This window comes from Diadema antillarum, unplaced genomic scaffold (assembly GCF_040938485.1).
Source record: "Diadema antillarum isolate AM-2024a unplaced genomic scaffold, OU_Dant_1.0 seq00001377_RagTag, whole genome shotgun sequence".
Lineage (NCBI taxonomy): Eukaryota > Metazoa > Echinodermata > Echinoidea > Diadematoida > Diadematidae > Diadema > Diadema antillarum.
The window spans coordinates 946,666-966,940 of NW_027272137.1; the positions used below are offsets into that span (position 1 = coordinate 946,666).

At 37.3% G+C, this 20,275-nt stretch overlaps 1 protein-coding gene across 1 annotated transcript in view; it reads left to right on the top strand.

Annotated features, from left to right (window-relative positions):
- Window positions 1-16,205, top strand: part of LOC139708833 (DIS3-like exonuclease 2) — a 28,347-nt gene extending 12,142 nt beyond the window's left edge. The window contains exons 10-25 of the mRNA XM_071620793.1: window positions 186-285; window positions 1,527-1,649; window positions 2,107-2,273; window positions 2,487-2,586; window positions 3,861-4,014; window positions 5,259-5,371; window positions 6,646-6,753; window positions 7,516-7,692; window positions 8,691-8,824; window positions 9,342-9,525; window positions 10,461-10,547; window positions 10,932-11,079; window positions 11,968-12,098; window positions 12,670-12,774; window positions 13,924-14,094; window positions 15,608-16,205. Of these exons, the coding sequence (XP_071476894.1) occupies window positions 186-285; window positions 1,527-1,649; window positions 2,107-2,273; window positions 2,487-2,586; window positions 3,861-4,014; window positions 5,259-5,371; window positions 6,646-6,753; window positions 7,516-7,692; window positions 8,691-8,824; window positions 9,342-9,525; window positions 10,461-10,547; window positions 10,932-11,079; window positions 11,968-12,098; window positions 12,670-12,774; window positions 13,924-14,094; window positions 15,608-15,640 (2,035 nt within the window). The 3' untranslated portion in view covers window positions 15,641-16,205. The remainder of the gene's footprint in view (window positions 1-185; window positions 286-1,526; window positions 1,650-2,106; window positions 2,274-2,486; window positions 2,587-3,860; window positions 4,015-5,258; window positions 5,372-6,645; window positions 6,754-7,515; window positions 7,693-8,690; window positions 8,825-9,341; window positions 9,526-10,460; window positions 10,548-10,931; window positions 11,080-11,967; window positions 12,099-12,669; window positions 12,775-13,923; window positions 14,095-15,607) is intronic.
- The last annotated feature ends 4,070 nt before the right edge of the window (window positions 16,206-20,275 follow it).

Genomic DNA, 20,275 nt, shown 5'->3' on the forward strand with positions numbered 1-20,275 from the left:
CATTGCTGTTCCTGCAAACAAGTTTAAAAGATGTTGATGACTCTTATATGTGTGATAGGGACAGAAAAATGGCTAACTTTGAATGATTTCACACAAGGGTGCAAACAGAGGGTGTTAGAATCAATTCATATAGTGTCTGATTAATGCCTTCCTCACTATTTCTTTGTGTCTGTATATGAGTGTAGATCTGAAGTCTCTTCTAGTAGTGAGGTGGTTGAAGACACCCCTCACACATCCAGCCATCTTAGGGGATCCTCTACCAGCACAGGAGGGGGTACTCCACAGGTATGATCTGCTGGTCTGTCCTCTGCACAGATTTCTGAGTGTTAAGGCTTAGGAAAAGTCTGCACTTACATTCTCAGCTAGAAAATAAGTGTCAATTTATGTCAAACTGCAGGTGAAGGTTTAGAGTTAGACACTTCTTGGTCCCAATGCACTTAACCTCCTTGATATGTATTCTTCCTTTTTTTTCCACCTTTAAAAATTCATGATAAGTTGTAATACTGTTTTTGTGAGTGTGTATACATTTGATTGTGAATGTCTACCAGATGGGCTCGAGCAGGAATACATGTCTGCTTGCCTTAACAGACCTAACTTCACTCATTAAAAGGAGTCAATATCTTGTTATAGATTGTAAACCTAAAATGGATCCTTACTTGACCCAGATTATCTGGGGTAAAGGAGTGGTTATGATGATAATATGCTGAATGACATCATCATGCAAGTAATGGCTATGGCCTGCCTGTGAATGAAAGGTGTGGCCCAAAAATGAGATATGGGCATAATAACAAAAACAAAGAAAACCATGTAGACAAGCACTAAACAATTGTGTTTCAAAAGGGATTGATAGTGTATGTTGTATTGGTAACTTTAATTGGTTTGCACATTCAGTATACCTTGGTAATCAGGATCTGAATGGCATTAAAGGACAAGTTCACCTTTATAGACATGTGGGTTGAGTGAATGCAGCAATATTAGTAGAACACATCAATGAGAATTTGAGGAAAATCAGACAATCTGTTCAAAAATTATGAATTTTTGAAGTTTCTGCTCAGTCACGGCTGGATGAGAAGAATACTATAGCTTGTGATGTCATATGAGTACAAATATATAAAGAAAGTATAAAGAAAATTTAAGATATTCTCACTTTTCTCACATAATAAAAGAACACTCGACTTCTCTCTTTCAGATGTCAGGGGAAATAATATTACCCCTAACATAAGTCAGTAACATGTCGAAGAAATGTGCACTTTATTCAAAAAGTCAAGTTTTGTGAAATTATCTTCTTATTTTCCTTATATTGTTGTACGCATGTGACATCATACACTGTAGTAGTCTTCTCCTCCAGCAGTAATTGCCCAGATACTTTAAAAATTCATAACTTTTGAACGGATTGTCTGATTTTGCTCAAACTCTCGCTGATGTGTTCTATTGATATTGCTGCACTCACTCAACCCACATGTCTATGAAGGTGAACTTGTCCTTTAAGTTTGATGCAGGATATGACTGTAATACTCTCTCCGCAGAAACTTGGTTTGAGTAGCAGAAATGACCCCAGGATGCAACCTAAGACAGGACGAGTGGTCTACATTTGTGAGTACAAACACTCGAGAGCTGCTAGTGGATTCCTCAAACCAGCTTCAGGCGCGGTAAGTACTCTCCTATCTCAGCCATCAACCACCATTATCATTATCATAGCACCTTACCCAACACAGATATATCTGTCTTCCATCTGCACTTATTATTAGTGTTTGTTATGTATATATGCATTTCTGTGTCTCAGTGGAATTTGAGAAATATTTCCTTTTACCCAAATTGCGAGTAAATTGAGAGTACCCCAAGTCATTATGGTTTAAGAAAAAATGCACCCCTTCAGAAAAAAGAAGAAAAAACACTCTCATCTTTACAAAAGATATTGAGAAATGACAAGAAACAGAAATCGTGTGTACTCAATCTCCTGTCATCATTATTTTTGCATTGTGAGTAGAATTTGACAAATATAAGCATGGGAAATGTATGTTTGAATCAAATCAGACATTGACTCAGAATATTTACTCATTTCTTCTTTTTTTGTTTGTGTGTGTATGTGTTGTGTGTGAAACACAGAACAGTCCCGATGTCTTGTTTGCACCAACCGACCACCGTGTTCCCAGGATTCATATTCCAAAGAAGGACTGTCCACCCAATTTCCTCCAGAGACCACAAGACTACGCCAACACTCTCTTCATTGCACACATCATTGACTGGCCACCACAATCCCCGTTTGCCAAAGGGTAAGTCAGCAGTCTCCACTACCATCAGCACCACCATCACTTTCACTACCACTTATCATCCTCCTTCACTTCTTCTTCCTCCTCCTCCTCCACCTTCTACCTCTTTTTTTTCTTCTTAAACCATGGTTTTAGATGCAGCAGGATAATTGTTAAACATTTATTTATTTGAAAATACTTGTTGAAAGATGCTGTGGTCATTTATTTTCCCTCTAGACACCTGTACCACAGCCTTGGTCAGGTAGGAGACGTGGAGGCTGAGACGACCGCCATGCTGATTGAACATGGTATTGACTACTCCGACTTCTCCGCTGAGGTATGTTAGGATACCAGTTTGATCATTTCAACTGCTTTTTGCTGCAATGTATTAGCAAACATTTATCAGTATAAAGCACTGTCCTACACTGAAACTTGATGAGAAAAGTAGCATTAAGGAGAAAGTTGTCTTGAATGACATAGCTGAAATCCGAACAAAATGGAATGAGAGTTCTCTGAAGTTAAAGACAGTTATACAGGACATATTGTAGTTTCATATAGGTACAATGTACCTCAAGGTACATTACATGTAAGTGTCTAACACGGTGCATTGAATTTGAAGCAAATACCACAAAGTGTCATTCTTAGAGGCATGTTTAATATCTGATTATTTAATATGCAAAATGCCTGAAGGATATTCTCTGCACATTGCAGCAAGTTTTCTCTAGATCTGCTGTCTAGTTGTTCTTTTATGTATGTCTTTTCTTTATCAACTAGAGAAGCACTCTGAAAGCACAGACTTCCGCCAAGCAGCTTATTTCCACCAACGATCTTGTTCTTCCATTGTGTTCATAGAGATCAGTGAAATCCACCCATACGTATGCATGCTAAAAATCGCCCGAATTCGCAACAAAGAAGCCTTTTGATACGTTATCAGCCTTCAGGAGCGTGGCGTGCCTCGCAGTAGAGCCCGCACTTTAGTGCGCGTATGAAAACCTAAAAAATGCGCAGCTTGAACTCCCAAGTTCACTGACCCTACATGCCAAAATATCGAAAATCCTTCATAAAATCCATAAAAGTTTCCGGATCATTACCAAAATTAAATCATGTGTTCCTTGTGTCATTCTCAACCTTTCCTGCAAGTTTCATCTAAAAACCGTTCACAACTTTTTGAGTTATTTTGCACACGGACAAACAAGCAAACTGTAACGAAAACATAACCTCCTCCCTTGGCAGAGGTAACTAGAAAATTGTGGTTTTGTGGTTCGAGATGTTATTTCTCTAAAATGTTATACAAGCTTTATAGCATGCCTTTTATGTTCACTTTCCCCATTTGTTAAAATGAAAATATGTTGTTAGTCTTAACAATAGAAGATGTCAGTCTCTTCGTTCATATATATATATATATATATATTTTTTTTTTTTTTTTTTTTTTGCAGAAGTTGACATTCTGTATCTATGATGAGATGAAGTCATCTGTCCGATGTCGTGTTTATCTTGTCTATTGTTGTACATCCAGTCAGTTTAACAGAATACTCACCAGGTGTCAATCAATGTAAACTAAACATCATAATTTCCCTACCTCAAACTTTAATCTGATCTGTGCTATGACAGGTTCTGGAAGATCTTCCAAAGGAGAGACCCTGGACCATACCACCTGATGAACTCACTCAGAGACGTGACTTTAGGTCTGAGTGTATCTTTACCATAGACCCAACAACAGCTAGAGACTTGGATGATGCACTACACTGCAAACCACTGGGTGATGGTGAGTAGGTGCTCAAATTATCAGTTACTGTATACGCCATATATTTCGCGAGTCTAAATTTTCGCGAATCAGGAATTCTCGACGACTTTGCGATTGGTTGAATTCGTGATCATGGAGTCTGTACTGAACGGAGAAAATGTACATGCGTGCGTCACATCCACATCGGGATCAGAGTCAATATTTTCGTGTGTCTTTAATTTCGCGAACAGCACCTGACTCCCAAAATTCGCGAAAATAAAAACCTCACGAAATAGTCGACGTATACAGTATAGCAGACATGATCTTGACGCAATAAAAACAAATAGAAATCCATCCTTCATGTTTTTTAGTTACTTTGGGAAATAGGTGGATGGGGAAATGAAGAGATGAAGATGTTGGCTTCATTTGCATAATTAGTCTTCCTCAATTCTTAGACAATATTTAGTGAACTGGTAAGCAGCCTTTCATTTGTGAGTTCTCTGAGCCTCCCATGCATCAAAAATCAGTTGATATTGGCAGTCATGAAAAGGAAGGGGGGGGGGGGGGGCATATAAACAAATTGTATATGGGTGCTTGGATTCATGGTTCTGTGCAGACCAGTCTACCATTCAGGGCAAACAGTTTTGTCTATCTATCTGTATGTGTGTATGTATTATATGTATGTATGTATGTACAGTTGAACCTCTCTTATCCGGCCTCCCTTTATCCGGATCTCTCTATTATACGGACGCAATCTCGCTGTGATTTAAAAAAAAATAATAATTACGGGAGGAAAGGGGGATTCCCAACTCCTTGAGAACTCCTACACAAACACACATGAATTACATATTACTTCCAACATGATGATCGAATTTTGAAGCGTAGTTTCGTCGACTCGTACTGTTTATTTTCAAGTTCTACTTGATACATTTCTTAATAATTATTTAGGTAAATCATCCCAAGAATTTATAAAAGAAAATTATTTCATTCTTGCAAACACGAACCTCTATTTTGGGGTCTGATACTGAGTGTAACAATGAAAAGGTTGCGGTATACACATTACTACATGTGGTACTACAATGGGCTACATCAGTATTATTGTGTATATATATATGTACATGTATAAAGCATTGAGTCTCCCGTATCCGGCCAAATCCCTTATCCGGATGAGCCCCGGTCCCGACTTGTCCGGATACGAGAGGTTCAACTGTATGTATGTATGTATGTATGCATGTATGTATGTATCACTCAATGCAACCCATTTGTTGTTTTCCATTATGTGACAGGTATCTATGAAGTGGGAGTGCACATTGCCGACGTAAGCTACTTTGTGAAGGAAGACACTGCTCTGGATAAGGTTGCCAGTCACCGGGCCACCAGTGTCTACTTGGTACAAAAGGTCAGAGGTTGTCATTTGTTAATCTTTTTGATGACTACTCAGTGGTATGAACAATATATTGAAATAAAGCTATTTTGCGCAAGTAAGTATTCATGCTCGGTTGGCTAAAATGTTTTTTTGCATGTTTTTAATTTTGCGAAATCAAAGATATCCAGTCTAGAATTTAAGTATGTATAACCAGCAAAAGATCTGCATGCTTTATTTTTCATGCTAATTTAGGCCATACGTAATGTGCAAGATTTTCACGCCATGAAAATGACCACTTTCACAGTATTGGAATCAGGTGTGTTATCATTGGATAAAGGCAAATCAGTGGGTAAATCTATCCCATCTGTTAGCTTTTGACTGCATTTTGATTGCTGTTTTACGTTTTAATGGCTTCTGAATGAGGACAATTCAGAGATGTCCAAATCACTCAAGAAAAGATGATACAGAGCAATATTGAAAGTGATATTCATCTTCTTTTTTTTTTAGTTATAAAAAAGAAGTAAAATTTGGATGACTGTAAATAGGATAATTACTATGATGAATTACTGTTGCCATGGTGGACTTAGCAAGGAGTGTTGCTCTGTAGACACTGAATCTCTTAAAGGACAAGTTCACCTTCATAAACATAAGGATTGAGAAAATGCAACAATATTAGTAGAACACATCAGTGAAAGTTTGAGGAAAATTGGACAATCGATGCAAAAGTTATGAATTTTTTTAATTTTTGTGTTGGAACCGCTGGATGAGGAGACTACTACAGCTTGTTAGTCATATGCGTACAACAGTATAAAGAAAATATAAAAGAAAATTCAACATATTTTCACTTTTTTCGCATAATAAAAGAGCAATTGACTTGCCTCTTTCTAAAGGCAGGGGGAATAATATTACCCATAACATTTATCGGTAACGAGTCGGGGGAATGTGTACTTTTTTCAAACGATGGAATTTTGTCAAATTCTCTTTATATTTTCCTTATATTGTTGTACGCATGTGACATCTAAGTTATTCATACACTGCAGTAGTCTTCTCATCCAGCGGGTACTGCAAAAAAACTTCAAAAATTCATAACTTTTGAACGGATTGTCTGATTTTCCTCAAACTTTCAATGATGTGTTCTACTAATATTGCTACATTCTCTCAATCCTTATGTTTATGAAGGTGAACTTGTCCTTTAACCCGTTGAGGACGAGCTGATTTTGCTCTAACACACATTTCCCAGAGACACCTGCCACAGTTTACTCGTGACTTGTTTTCAATGAGTTGAAATTAATGCGTTCTCTACACAGGTGATCCCCATGCTGCCCAGACTGCTGTGTGAGGAGCTGTGTAGTCTGAACCCTGATGAGGAAAGACTGACGATGTCCTTTGTGTGGAAGATGACTGAGGAAGGAGAGGTATGGATGTTTTCTTTGCCTCCATTTGGTGTCTTCTCTCAGCTAGCAGAGATGAACATTTCAGTCTGAGATGAAATTCTTGCAAAGTTTGTCATAGTTCCAAAGCACAGATCATTTATGACTTTAGAATGTATTGTGTACATGGGCTTAATTTCACAATATTTTTTTAAGTCATTCTCTGTTTAGCCACAAAGCAGACATAAAAACATGAGCGAGGAAATCACAAACTTTGCCCTAACCTCTAAAGACTTAATTGTGTCCTATGTGATGGATTTTGAAAATAGAAATTACTATGATGTAATTGTGCTGAAAATGTGTCAGTTTGTGATAGGCTTGAATAAATTTGCAACAAATACCAGTTCATTCTTTTCACTGGTGAGTCAAATACTTAATAAAAGTTACTGACTTATGGTTAGGACCAGTGTCTGAAGCTCTGACTTTGACACTCACTAAAATTCCTAACATGTGAAAGCTTGGAGTTTAAGTAGGCAGTGCCAATTTAAATATCAAGCTGTGCCTAGAGATGAAAGAAAACAGTATTTTGGGTGAATGTGTGAAGATGATTGCCTACTCACGGAGAAGACCAACGTATGCCACTTGGTATAAAATTCTGTGAATTTGTGAAGGTCAGTGATGTTGCCATTTTAAAAAAATTTCTGTGAAATGTAGTATGCTTCTAATTTCTTCAGCACAAGAGTTGGATATTCCTCAATTTAAACTGACTGAAACTTGCTATTCTCTTGTGACCTTGCAAATTTAAAGATTCTACAGGAGTGGTGTGGACGTACAGTGATCCGTTCCTGCTCCAAACTCAGCTACCTCCACGCACAGGACATCATTGAGAACTGGTTGGACAGAGAGGGCGACATAGTGCTTCCAGTCATCACTAATGGCTTTGGTCCTGATAACGTAGCACAAGGAGTCCTTTGTCTCCACAAGGTAATAGTAGCCATAATCAATTATGCGAAATAATGTGTAGTTTCACTTCCCAGTATTTTACGCTGCATAGTTTGGACAGTCTGACCGCAAACTTAGCAAAAACTTCCTGCGAAGCTTCCTGCTTGTACTTGGGAAGTTTCTGACTTTCTCCAAAACTATACATAATTTTGTTTAGTGTGGCCATGCATGACTGAAAATCTGAGAGGTGTGTCATGAGATTAGATTCTCTTCATTTGTTTATGCATATTGCACACTCTTTTGCTCGCTGTTGCACTTTTGCATTTTTATATTCAAGGAGCCTATGTATGTTCGTCAGAGACCAAAACTATAGGTAGTTTATCATTACTCAAACTACGCATAGTTTTGTCGCTAGTGTGATTGTAAGCTCAACTGTGGGAAATTATTTGAACATAAACTATGCATAATTTTGTGTCCTGTGACCGAGGCTAATGTGGAATAGCCTTTATGCCTTCCTCTCTTGAGCTAACCGATTGCCAGTTTCATATTTTGAGTCTTAAGCTCAGGCTCTTACCCTTTAATACTACATCATGACATATTTTCATTCCATCTTTAGTGTGATTTCTTGTATCATCCTAACCACAGAAAGTATGATGGGTTCTAATGTGACAGAGCCTTCTCTTTGTTATCACAGAAATCATTGACGGGGATGAAAGTATGATAGTTTGACATGACTGACATTGATCACTCAGTGAAATATACTCTTTCCTGAGAGCCCACACATATTCCTTGGGAACAATTATACAGAGAACTGAGAAAATCCAACTCCTCTGTTCTCACATTAAGAAACTATACTCGCTAGTCAGTTGAAGGGAATTGTTTGGATGGTTAAGAGATACCAATTAGCAGTCTGCCTAGGAAGTGAGATTAAGTGAACCAAAAATCTTGTTGAGTTATATCAGGGATGCTGCATGATATGGGAGATGTTATGATTTGCTCAACATTTTTCACTGTTCCTGACACACTTATTGTTATGACAGATTGCAGTAAATCTACGCAAGAAGAGATTTGAGGATGGAGCACTTCGTTTAGATCAAGTCAAGTTGCAGTACTCCCTGAGTGAGAGTGGGATCCCAATTGGATACTCAGTCTACCAGCAGCGGGATAGCAACAGGTAAGGGATGACTCGTTACCTTGTAATAGCCACTCTGCTCTGTATGCCTCTGCTTCATGGTAGTGCTGTAGACATTGATTACGTGATAATGTCACTCTGGGATTTTTCAGTCTTGGTTTTACAATATCTGGCAAATGATTGGAGGGATTTGTAGAAAAAAAAAGTTTGAGGAAACATAGTTCAAAACAATGTGCAGCTTAGAGATCAGGGGTCATTAAGTCAGAGTGTAAAATATGTATTTTAAAAGCAATGTTTCAGGAGTTGATGGTAAAGTGTAGTTTAAACTTATGCTATGATTTGCTACTAGGAGTTAATAGGTGAGTTACATTTCTAAGATAGATTTAACAATTTGAGGTTATGTAATTTCTTTTTTCTTTTTTTGATTCCACAGATATGCATCAAAATCATAAATTTGAATATTATGGCTGTATGGTCTATCCAAATCATATTCAGCTATTTCATAACATTGCATATTGTGGCTTTATGTTCTATCATGAACCATATTGTCTGTTGACAGACTTGTGGAAGAATTCATGTTGCTGGCCAACATGGCTGCAGCTCACCGCATCTACAAGGCTGAACCACAGAGGGCGCTACTCAGACGACACCCTCCTCCAAAGGACAAGATGATGGATGACATGGCCACACTGTGTGAGGGACTGGGTCTAGATATAGATGGATCATCGGCTGGCAAGTTACAGGTAAATTTCTTGAAGCTGACCAAGATAATATGTCATTTGCACACTATTTACGAGGAGATTTCGTTCAAACACCCTCTTAGCATGAAACTGGGGTCATTTTATGCCACACATTGCACAGATTTTACAATCAAGAGCAGCTCATTGTAAGCTAACTACAAGTGCCATCATCAATGATAAGCACTATGTGAACATAACTCATAATTGGGAGCTAATATGACTTTTATCCATGATGGTATGACTATGTGAACGTAGCTAATATTTGGTGCTTGGCACTATTTCCATTGTTAGTACTTGGCTATATTTAAGGCTGATGAGCAGTGATTGCTTCAGAACAATTGCTGGTCACTTGGCAGATTTTTTTTTTCTTTTTTTCATAACACATGGCTGAAACAAGTAGGAAGCAGGAAGTCATATCACAGGAAACTAGTATTCAGCCACTGAGCAATATTAATGTAAATACAAGATAATGAATTGCAAAAGGTTGAAAACATATTTCGTTGGTGGGGTGACAAAACCTCGTATCTCAAAAATGTCAAATGTTCAGGAGAGCTAAAAAACATGGCTGCCATAACACGTAAGTCAATGGAAACAGCCAACTTTTATTTATCATTTGTGACCTTATTCTTGCAGATGGGCATATAAGGATTAAGAATTACATAGTAATGGTTCCTAGCTTCAATATAATGAAGAAAACTCATTTTCACCAAATATTGAGATACGAGGTTTTGTCACCCCACCAACGATTTGCTTGATGATACCAAATGCAATTATTTTGATATATCCCTACAAACTGTTTATTAGTTCAGATGATTAAAATAATCGTACAAGAGCAATTTAATACTCAGTATGAACAATGTTTTTACCAAGTGCTGTTGAGAGTTTCTTTTACTCTGTGCTCGTCACTTACCCTTATTATGTTTTGTTTCCTCTGGCAGGCGTCTTTAAGCCGTTACTGTACATCAGATGAACACTCACGCTGTCTGCTTAAGGTTCTCACTGTGCTCTACTCCAAACCAATGAAGGTATGAAAGTTTTCGTCACTCACAGCCATTGTTTACTATCTCAGCTGTCTCCAGATACCTATCTCTTGGTCTTGACTATCATCTATAGATCTCTTGTTGATAATCAGAAATTTGGTGACTGTATCAGATGTTAGAACGTTTTATTTGCAGATTGATCAAAATATTCTCAGATTTTTGTTATGTTTTTCTTATCCTTCCTGTAACTCTTGCAGTAATGTCAAAATGGGGGTTATAAACACTGTCTTTAGTCTTCTCCAAAAGAATTGCTGTTGTATGGCATCTGATATACCAAATGAAATCATAACTATTCGCACGCTGTCTCAGGTCATTCATAACTGAATATTAATTTATGTTCATTGTGCTTTTCCCGTCTTGTCCAATCAGAAAGCTCTATATTTCTGCTGTGCTAGTCTTGAGGATGAGGAGCTATACTGTCACTACGCCCTCAACGTTCCTCTCTACACACACTTCACCTCTCCAATCAGGAGGTACCCTGACATCTTGGTTCACAGAATGCTTGCTTCATCACTTGGTAAGCAAGCCATGGGATTACCTCACCCTGATCAATCTAGTGTGAACCCTCAACACTTATTGTCAATTTTACACCAACCTGATAGAACACAAGATCAATTAATACACTATTTTGTATTGTGTTATGTAGTTAAGCATCCAAAATTTTGTAGAAAAAAAAATATTCATAATTACGTGTACATTGTATAGTTATTTCAAATCATCTCATCTTTGTAGCATGAATCTCATGCGCAACAAAATATGGATGTAAATGCTGACTACTGTGACATCAAGTAGTGATCAGTGCAAAGCATGGTTAATTACTTCGATTTGCAAGGAAAATGAGTGTTTGTAATCAGTAAAATTTTTTGCATGACTGCACAAGCTGCACACCTGGCTTTTATCATCATTCAATTCTTGATAGTTCAGATTAAGGAGCTTACTGTATGATGAAGAAAATAACATACAAACAAGACGGAGGAGAGAACTGACTCATTGTGTAGGTCAAAGGTCAGTTTCAAAGTTGGGTAGTTCCAAACGTCATACTAAAATCGGATAACGTTATGATGGAAAGATAATTTAAAATACAGAGAGGCTAGGTAGAGTCATATTGTTGAGTGTGACATTTTGGTTTTCTTTATCAAGATGTACTGTAGAAACATGTTACATTGGTAGACAGGGGTCAGCATACCCAGAATGATATGTCTTATATTGTGTGAAAGGGTTTAATAGTATGGGAATGTTGGGTGTAGGAAGGGGCCAGCCTCCCCAGTATGATATATCTTGTACTGTGTGAAAGAGTTTAATAGTATCAGGATTTTGGTTTCTACCAGGGTGTAGCAAGTAAGGGGATGTATACCTAGTATAATGTTAATGAGTTTGATAGTATGAGGATGTTTGTTCCTACCAGGGTGTGGTCCAGTGATGGAGAGATGTCCAGATAGACTCCAGAGGCAAGCTATCAGGTGTAATGAGGCAAAGGATGCTGCTAAAGAAGTATCTGATAAGAGCAGTGAGCTCTTCTTCTGTCTCTTTATAAAGGTTTGCATTCTCACAATTCATCTTTTCTATTCATGCATTGATATCTAATGCATTGTACATCAATCATGTCTTATCTATTTAGATGAGGATCATGCAAAGGTCTTTGTTTTCAATGCTACTAAAGCTGGACTTGAGTGTTTTTATCTAAAGGATCATCATGATGAATTTGTGTTGGACTTGGACCTTCCAGATGTTTGCCAAAGTTATTAGCAGCAAGTATTATGTAATGAGGTCATAGTTACAAATGTTCTCATACTTCTATTCTCAGAGTCATGATACCTGGATGTCTTGTACTATTTTTAAATATTATACACATGATACACTAGAACAATACTGAAAGTACGCTTCAGATAGGTTTGTAAACCTCATTTACTTATATTTCATGCTTCATTTCAGCATTATTGCATCAAGCCTCTTGACATGTTCTGTTCATTTGTGAAGGCATCCCAAACATGTTCCCTTTGTCCAGAGATTAGGCCAGGTGCTACTCTACTCACATGCGTTGCTGTGTTTTATGTGACATTAGCCATTTAAATCTTCTTTCAATTCCCTAATGAATCTCTCACACCAGGAGTGTGGACCTTTGGTTGAGAAGGCCATGGTGATGGGAGTCCTAGACAGGTCTTTTGATGTCCTCATCCTAAACCTGGGCCAGGTCAAGAGGGTCTACTGTAATGTAAGTCACTTCACTTTATTTTGCCTTCTTTGTTCTCTCACTCAATGCAAAAGTCTTCTGCTTCCCCAGATCAGAAGAAATGTTATGTTAACCCGTTGAGGATGGTTTGATTTTGCTACAACATGCATTTCCCATAGACACTTGCCGGAGTCTACTGGGGACTCGTCCTCAACAGGTTAAATGAAATATATATATACTCTCCTGCCTGCACACATTTGCTTTGTGCTACCTACAGTTCTACCTATTATTTTCACTTTCCTCAAATTAAACATTGAAGCAGGCTGGCTGTTCTTGCCATCTTAGAAAAAAAAAAAATCATTGTGAATCTCTGTTGTCTTCTTACATAGAATGTATTGTCTGTTCAACTGTTGTATGACCTTGAATTAAAGTGACACTTGCACAGTCCTTCATGATAAATCTTGATGGTCCAGGTGGATGTAGACTTATTCATACAAATTGGAGTTAAATACACAATGCCTCCTATCACCTAAACCCAAACCTCTCAGTGCCTTTGTTATAGGAATGACCCTTGCATTTTTACAGCATAAAACTGAGGACACACTATGTCTATTCATTTTTTCCCCCTATGACTTCATTTAATACAGAGAGCCATGAACCTCCATTGCTGGGGCTAAAGTTATGACTTGTCTTCAAGCTTCAAATAGCTTTGGTGCTTATTAGATTGAAGAGGCATCTGGGTTTTAATCTCTCAACTTTATGGACATATTTGAGATAAATTCTTACTCTCTTAGAGTGATACCCCATCACTTCATGTATTTGACTATTTGAAAACAAAATAAAAATCGAAACTGTGTCTGTAGCTTGAATTCTTTGTAATGATTCTTTGAGAAAAGAGAAGAAGATACGAAGACTCAAAATTTGTTTGGTATTTAATGAAAAAGTTGTAATTGAAAAGAAACCTTTTCAAATTAAATGGTGGTGAAGAGAAGTATTTGATACAATCTTCTCCACTCCACTGTCTTTATTATGTTCTACTGACATTGTTCATTGGTATGTTTCTCACAGGACTAGAAGAATGGAAGGATATTCAATGATGATTGAACTGAAATTTGTAAGAGCTGTGCTGATAGAAATATTCTAAGTATTCGAACATTTGTTTTCTTTGGTCTGTGCCTTTCTCTGCTTCAGGCTCTCCCACTCAAGAGCTTCCAAGCCACTCAGGTGCCAACCACCAAGTACTATGAGCTGATTCTACAATGGGAGGATGAACGGGGGTCAAAGGGCATGACCCAGGTCATCAAGATGTTTAGTCTTGTCACCGTAGAAATCATGGCTGAGAAGACACCCATCAAGTACAAGGTAAGACAGGAGGTGGTAGAGCTAGAGTTCTGTCAAATCACAACAAGACCTTTTTTTTTCACCTCTCATTCACTCATTCCTCTATGCAGCCTAGACATTGCTTGGGATACTACTATGATAAAACAATATATTTTCGCGGCATGACATTTTCGCGGATCGGAGCCAACGACCTTTTTCGTGGCATGAAATTTTTGCAAGTTGCTTCTAACATTCAACATAATTATAGTGTAGACAAGAACTTTCATGTGCATTTTAATTTTGCGTTGCGCGAAATTCGCGAAATTAAAATGCAGGCGAACGTTCCTCATTTTTCAGTAATCTATTCCTCTACACAACCTAGACATTCACTGAAATACTGGATGCGTTTATTAACTCACTTCTGGCATAGAATTAAGGTTTCCAAACAACTTTCAGGGAGATTTGGACAGATGATGAATGTAAAGCAGTTTTTATGATGGGGTTAGAAATGCCTTTCTGAAATGGCAAAAAATGTGCGATCTCAAATGTCTTTGAGCCTGAATGCATTTCTGTGGGGGTGATAAATGGAAAATCGTTTTGAAACGTGTTTATAGCTCAATCCTAACCGTGCCAAGCACTGCCAACTGCACATCTCTGCTCTATTGGTCAAACTGCACATTGGAGCTGCACAGTGACAAGACCTCCCTCTCAACTCACAATAGAGATTATAAATGCAACAACTTGAGAAACGTGATCCGAAAGGTCTTTGCAAGCCTGTTTTGATAGTGGGTATTGAAACATTTTTCAAACATGGGAAAGATGATAAATGCAGCCACTGCTAATCCATGGCTCGACACTAACTTTTTTGTTTGGTGGCCCGATTGGGCCACCAAAATCCTAAATTTCAAATTTTTGGTGGCCCGAGAGAAAAATTGGTGTCCCGAAAAAAACAATAAAAAACATTAAAAGTCCTTTTTTTTTTTAATGAATCAAATATTTATGTTTTATGATAGTGAGAATTAGAAGTTGGGCATATCTACTCATAAATAAACTTCAACAAACTTGCAACACTCACTCTCAGGCACTCATTCAGTCCTTTTCATCCATCCTATAAACAAATTAAATGCTAATTTCCGGCGCCAAAAGTTACGAATTTATTGACATACTTTTCAAAAAATTTTGGTCGCCCGAGGCGGGCCACCAAATTTGTCCTTTTTTGAAATTTGGTGGCCCGACTTTCATTTTTGGTGGCCCCGGTGGCCCCGGGCCACCGGGCCACCGTCAGTGTCGAGCCCTGGCTAATCTATCATAACATGAATAACAGATGCTTGTTAAATTTATCAAGGTGTTTGAAGTGTTCATGAATGGACAAATCATGTGAGAATAATGAAAGTCATTATGCCATCTGCTATGGAGTCTTACAATGAAAGTCTTGCTTTGTGATGAATGCCATTTAAAAATTGCTCAGTGTTCTGTTCTATGACCTCATGAATGCAAAGTTTTCTAAGTGTCCTTTTTATCTATCCCCTCTCACTATCTACTCTTCGCCCCACAGGCCATACTGAAGAGACCAGACCATGCTACGTGATCCCCTGATGCTGTCTCCATGGCAACCAGGTTTCTACCAGGAGGTATCATGTCATCCTTCAGGATGTCCTGGTCAGCCAGAGGAGATATCTCATCAAAAGTTAGACTCATTGTGTGTGTGCTGCTATCACTGCATGTTAGAAGTGACGCAAGAGAACTTATCGTACTGTAGATTTGACAAGTGTGTAGATATTATGATGTATTTATAGTTAGTTAGAACCCTATCAACTCCTTTCTGGAATTTTAAAGCTTGCCTTCTTATTTTCATTCTCATTTCTAAGCCACATTCAGTGGATTGTGTTTAGGGTCACACAGTATATCCCATGATATTTCAAAGGGTTTTGTGTCGACTCAAAGATAGTTTTGCTACAGTGCTTCTCATTGTGTTCTGTAGATGTGGTGAGATGTATTAAGTGTTACATGAAGCCAGCCAGGTTTATTTCTTAGTTAGATGTATTAAGTATTACATCAAACCATGCCTCTGTCTTGCTGCCCATAAAATGCATTTAGAAGCTTACAGGGTATTCATATATCCAGCTGTTTAGCCTGCTTCTTTTTTAGGTCAAGTGTAGATGGAAGAATTCAAATTATTTGTTTTGCCTGTCATTGTCAAAGAAGTGATGTCAAATGTTAAGCCTAGAAGACAAAATTACATATATGATGGAACTTTCTCACCAGATTGTCACACTGAAGAGTGTGCTATGACTCAGTGGGAGACTTACATCAAATTAAAGGTTGTCCTTGTTGTAACATACAATTCTGTGTATTGTGAGGAATATGTTTCCTGCACAATAATCAGAGAAATATTTTCAGCAACAATCCAAACGAAAGTTATCAGTTTCTTTTCTAACATTATGCACCCATATCTCTAAAGTTCTTTTGTCGAATCAAAGTTTCACAAATTTCCAAGGAGATACAGATTAATATTCATGAGAAGAAGCAAGCAGTTGTATATGGTACTTTCATTTCATTTATACTTTTATCAACGCATGGATTTAGTCCTTTACTGTTGATATCTACAGATTAAATAAAAAAAAAGAAGAAGATATATGTAGAGGAGAGACTGTAATCTATAAGTCCATTCTGTCAATTCAAATTCCCTATTGGACATGTAGAGCATGTGTGCAATATGACACATCACCTTTATGTGTGGTACAATTCAGTTTTACAATGAAATATGTGCTTGGTGTGGGCTTGTGAATAGTTTGATTACTTTATTTTATGTGTTTCAACCTTGATGTTGTACCTTAACAATGTGTTGGTGCTATTTTATTCATGGACTTACATTTATTCGAGATACTCAATTTGTGTAATTTATGCAAATCATATTTTGTCAATGTACCACTTGTAGATCTGGTGATATTAAAGTAAAAAGTTATATTTTCTCTGAAGATTTAAAATAGATGAATTAGCTAATGGAGCTTTCAGTATCTAACCTTTGATTTCAAATCTGACAAGATCATTTAAGCTTGTCATACTGTAAAAGTTGACATTTTCTAAACTGAGTAAAATAAATTTTGCATGTTTTTAATTCAGAGGAATCAGAATATAAATTACAATTACATATGACAAGCAAAAGAATTAATGTGGGCCTTTTTTGTGCTGCTTCATATTGTGTGAATGTGCAAAATTTCCACTTTTACAGAACATGTGAAGGATATCTTTGCATTGAAAACTCTTTCTGGTTATCTTATTTCCAAAATAGTAAACAGCATGACTGAAAACTACTCCACCCAAAAGACTGTTGCTTTTATCTGCTTTTATTCGCTGATTTCTTCCTTCAGCACAGATCTTTGAAAGAAACTTTTTTGTTCGTTTGTTTGTTTTTGTAGATACAGCAATGTTTTTAGTTAAATACAACCTTACACACTGCTTGCCAGTTGAATAGAAAGTTAGAGCCGAATATCAAGAACATTGTAATGCTGAAAGAAAATAGTAATCATAATGTTCTTTTAAAATTTTGTTTTTATAGGCTTTTGTTGGAATGTACTTCATATTTCAATTCTACGTGATTTCTTCAAAATATTGATAAAATCCACGTCAATAGGATAACGCGTTTTGGATAGAGATAAACGTACTCAGTAGTGTATATTCTTTTTGGCAGAAAATGCAGAAGTGTGCTTTGACTTTATTACCTTTTAATGTAAGACTTAAAAGACTGGATATGGAGGCTAAGAGAGTTCTTCTTATTGCTGCTGATGCTAAATCTTGCTGCAAATTGCCAGTGCGAGTATCTGACAGATTGATAAGTTAATCATCTACAACATACATATTACACATGCAATGGTTTGTGAGTTCATTTATTAACCCCATATGAAATCCATCTTCAAGATTTTTGTATGAAAGGATGAACAGTTGCCCAAAGACTACATTCTGTTTAAGAGAGGATTGAAATCAAGGCATCATTGTTTCTGAAAGTTTAATATGAATTTAACTAATTTAACCAGCCGGTACAACATTTACGTACACAAAGGCGAGATTTTTCACAGGTCTCCTGACATTCCTATAATTGTGTTGTGATATGTTGATGTCAATCTGATTTTGCTCCAAGAAATTGAGATTTTTTGCCCTTTTTTCACTTCCGTTATCTAAAGATTGACTACACTGAAGGACTCCCTCTTTAGTCTAATGGTCTTTTTCTGGTCCGCAGCTCTAATTAGCTTCAGTATTGGAGGCTTCCAGTCGAGACACATTTCCACCGACAAGATTCCAATCATTTGCTTCCAGCCTGATCAAAAGATCTTTTGCGATAAAAATGTTGATGCAGATTTTATATGTTTTTGAAGACAGCTTGCAATGTTTTGTTTTTCTATATTTTTTTTTAGATCAAAGATTTTTTTTCCCCTCTCTCTCTCTTTTAAAGTGATCATTGCTGTGATGAAACTGTCAGTACTGGCCAAAATAGTTGTGTGTTCCCAGTGTGTTTCAGATGAATTCCCCCAAGATTTCATCCTTAAAATTTGATCAGAATTATTTGCCGTCTTTCAGGTAGAGATCTCTTTTTATGTTTTTCAAGAAGGGAAATGTGTATATAGTTGATTTGTGAAATGTGTTTTATTATACTTGTCTCTGTAAGTAAGCCTGAATGAGATTTAATGTTCATGCATTCAGCGTGTCACACACTGAGGAGAGCAGCAAACTTTACTGTAGACCGATCCCAAATGGCAGCAAAATATGTCATTACTGTGGTTTTACACTTGTGTGCTGAATGCGTGCTAATTTATTGCTGCGGGCATGAAGCCAGTCAAAATACACATCATGCATTCGCATATGCATACTGGCATGAAACACTACAAGACTCGTCTGTTGAGAATGAGAAGGGCGTTAAGTTGTCTTGAACACTATGGGTTTTGTGGCAACTTAACGCCCCTATCATTCTCAACCGACGAAGTCATGTTGGATATGACTACCAGGTTCAATTAGTCTATACAGTGCACTCCCGTTATAACGAACATGGGTGTAACAAAATTCCGGTTACAACAAAGTAAAAATTCAGGCCACAACGTTATCTACGCTATGTATTTTTATTGTTTATTTGTTCAGTAATAACGGAAGAAAACTGCCGGTCCCGAGGACTTTGTTATAACGGGAGTCCACTGTACCAATACTTGAACCTGACTACATATTGCAAGTCACACCATGATCAGTGTGAATCAAAGTTTTGTCAAGTATTATGAATGAAAATATGGTCCTCAAGAGGACTGACCAGAATGAATCAATTATCTCTCATCTTTTTCATGAACTCTTTGAGAGGTAGGCCACCATTGAAATGTGATCTCAGAACGTGTGTGCTGATAAATGCCAGCACTGATTGCAGTATGTGGGATAATAAGATTTTTTTTATTCTGTTGCCATGTTGGTGACAGAAATGCCATGTCAGCCACTTGACCAGTGTAGCAGACTTATTGTAAGATGGTAGGCACACTTGAAAGCATACAATGAGGACGGGAAGGAGTTATGTTACCTGTTTTGTCTAACTCTAGTTATTACCTGTATGATGACCGCGCTTGTCAGATTTATGTCACACAATTTTTATTTTGGTTTCTTTTGATCATGTGAGTGGGTAATGTCTTGTGACTTGCTTCATTTACCACTTCACAGACATTCATAGGAACATTTTTTTTTCTTGATATTTTGATTTTGATTTTGATGGTTCATGTGCACATTTACTTTTGATTCATTGCCAGCCAGGTTTGAACTCTGTGCTTTTCAAGATTCATCAGAGGTATACTGTACCAGTGCAATGGCAAATGTACTTGTATAAATTTTTGTTTTGCCAAACTGTACATATTGGAAGGAGTAATAGTAAGGATGTGGTATATTACTGCAATGCAAGGCAAAGTACTGTAAGATGAAATGAAGACTTTGAAATTTATCCTGTGGCAAAAAGTAGTCAGTCACTTAACATGTTAAGTTTAAGGTGGCAGACTTTGTGTACTGTTAAACTATATGATGCAAGATGAGGATTTGAATGGCTAAATGTGCATTATTTAACAACTTATTTGTCGTATCAGAAATGAAGGCATTATGAAGCAAACTGTTGAATAGTAGCTACATGTCATGGTAAAGCTGAAAACTGAATGTGTGGAAATTAGCATGAACAGATACAGATGACACTACACACACACCCTCATAA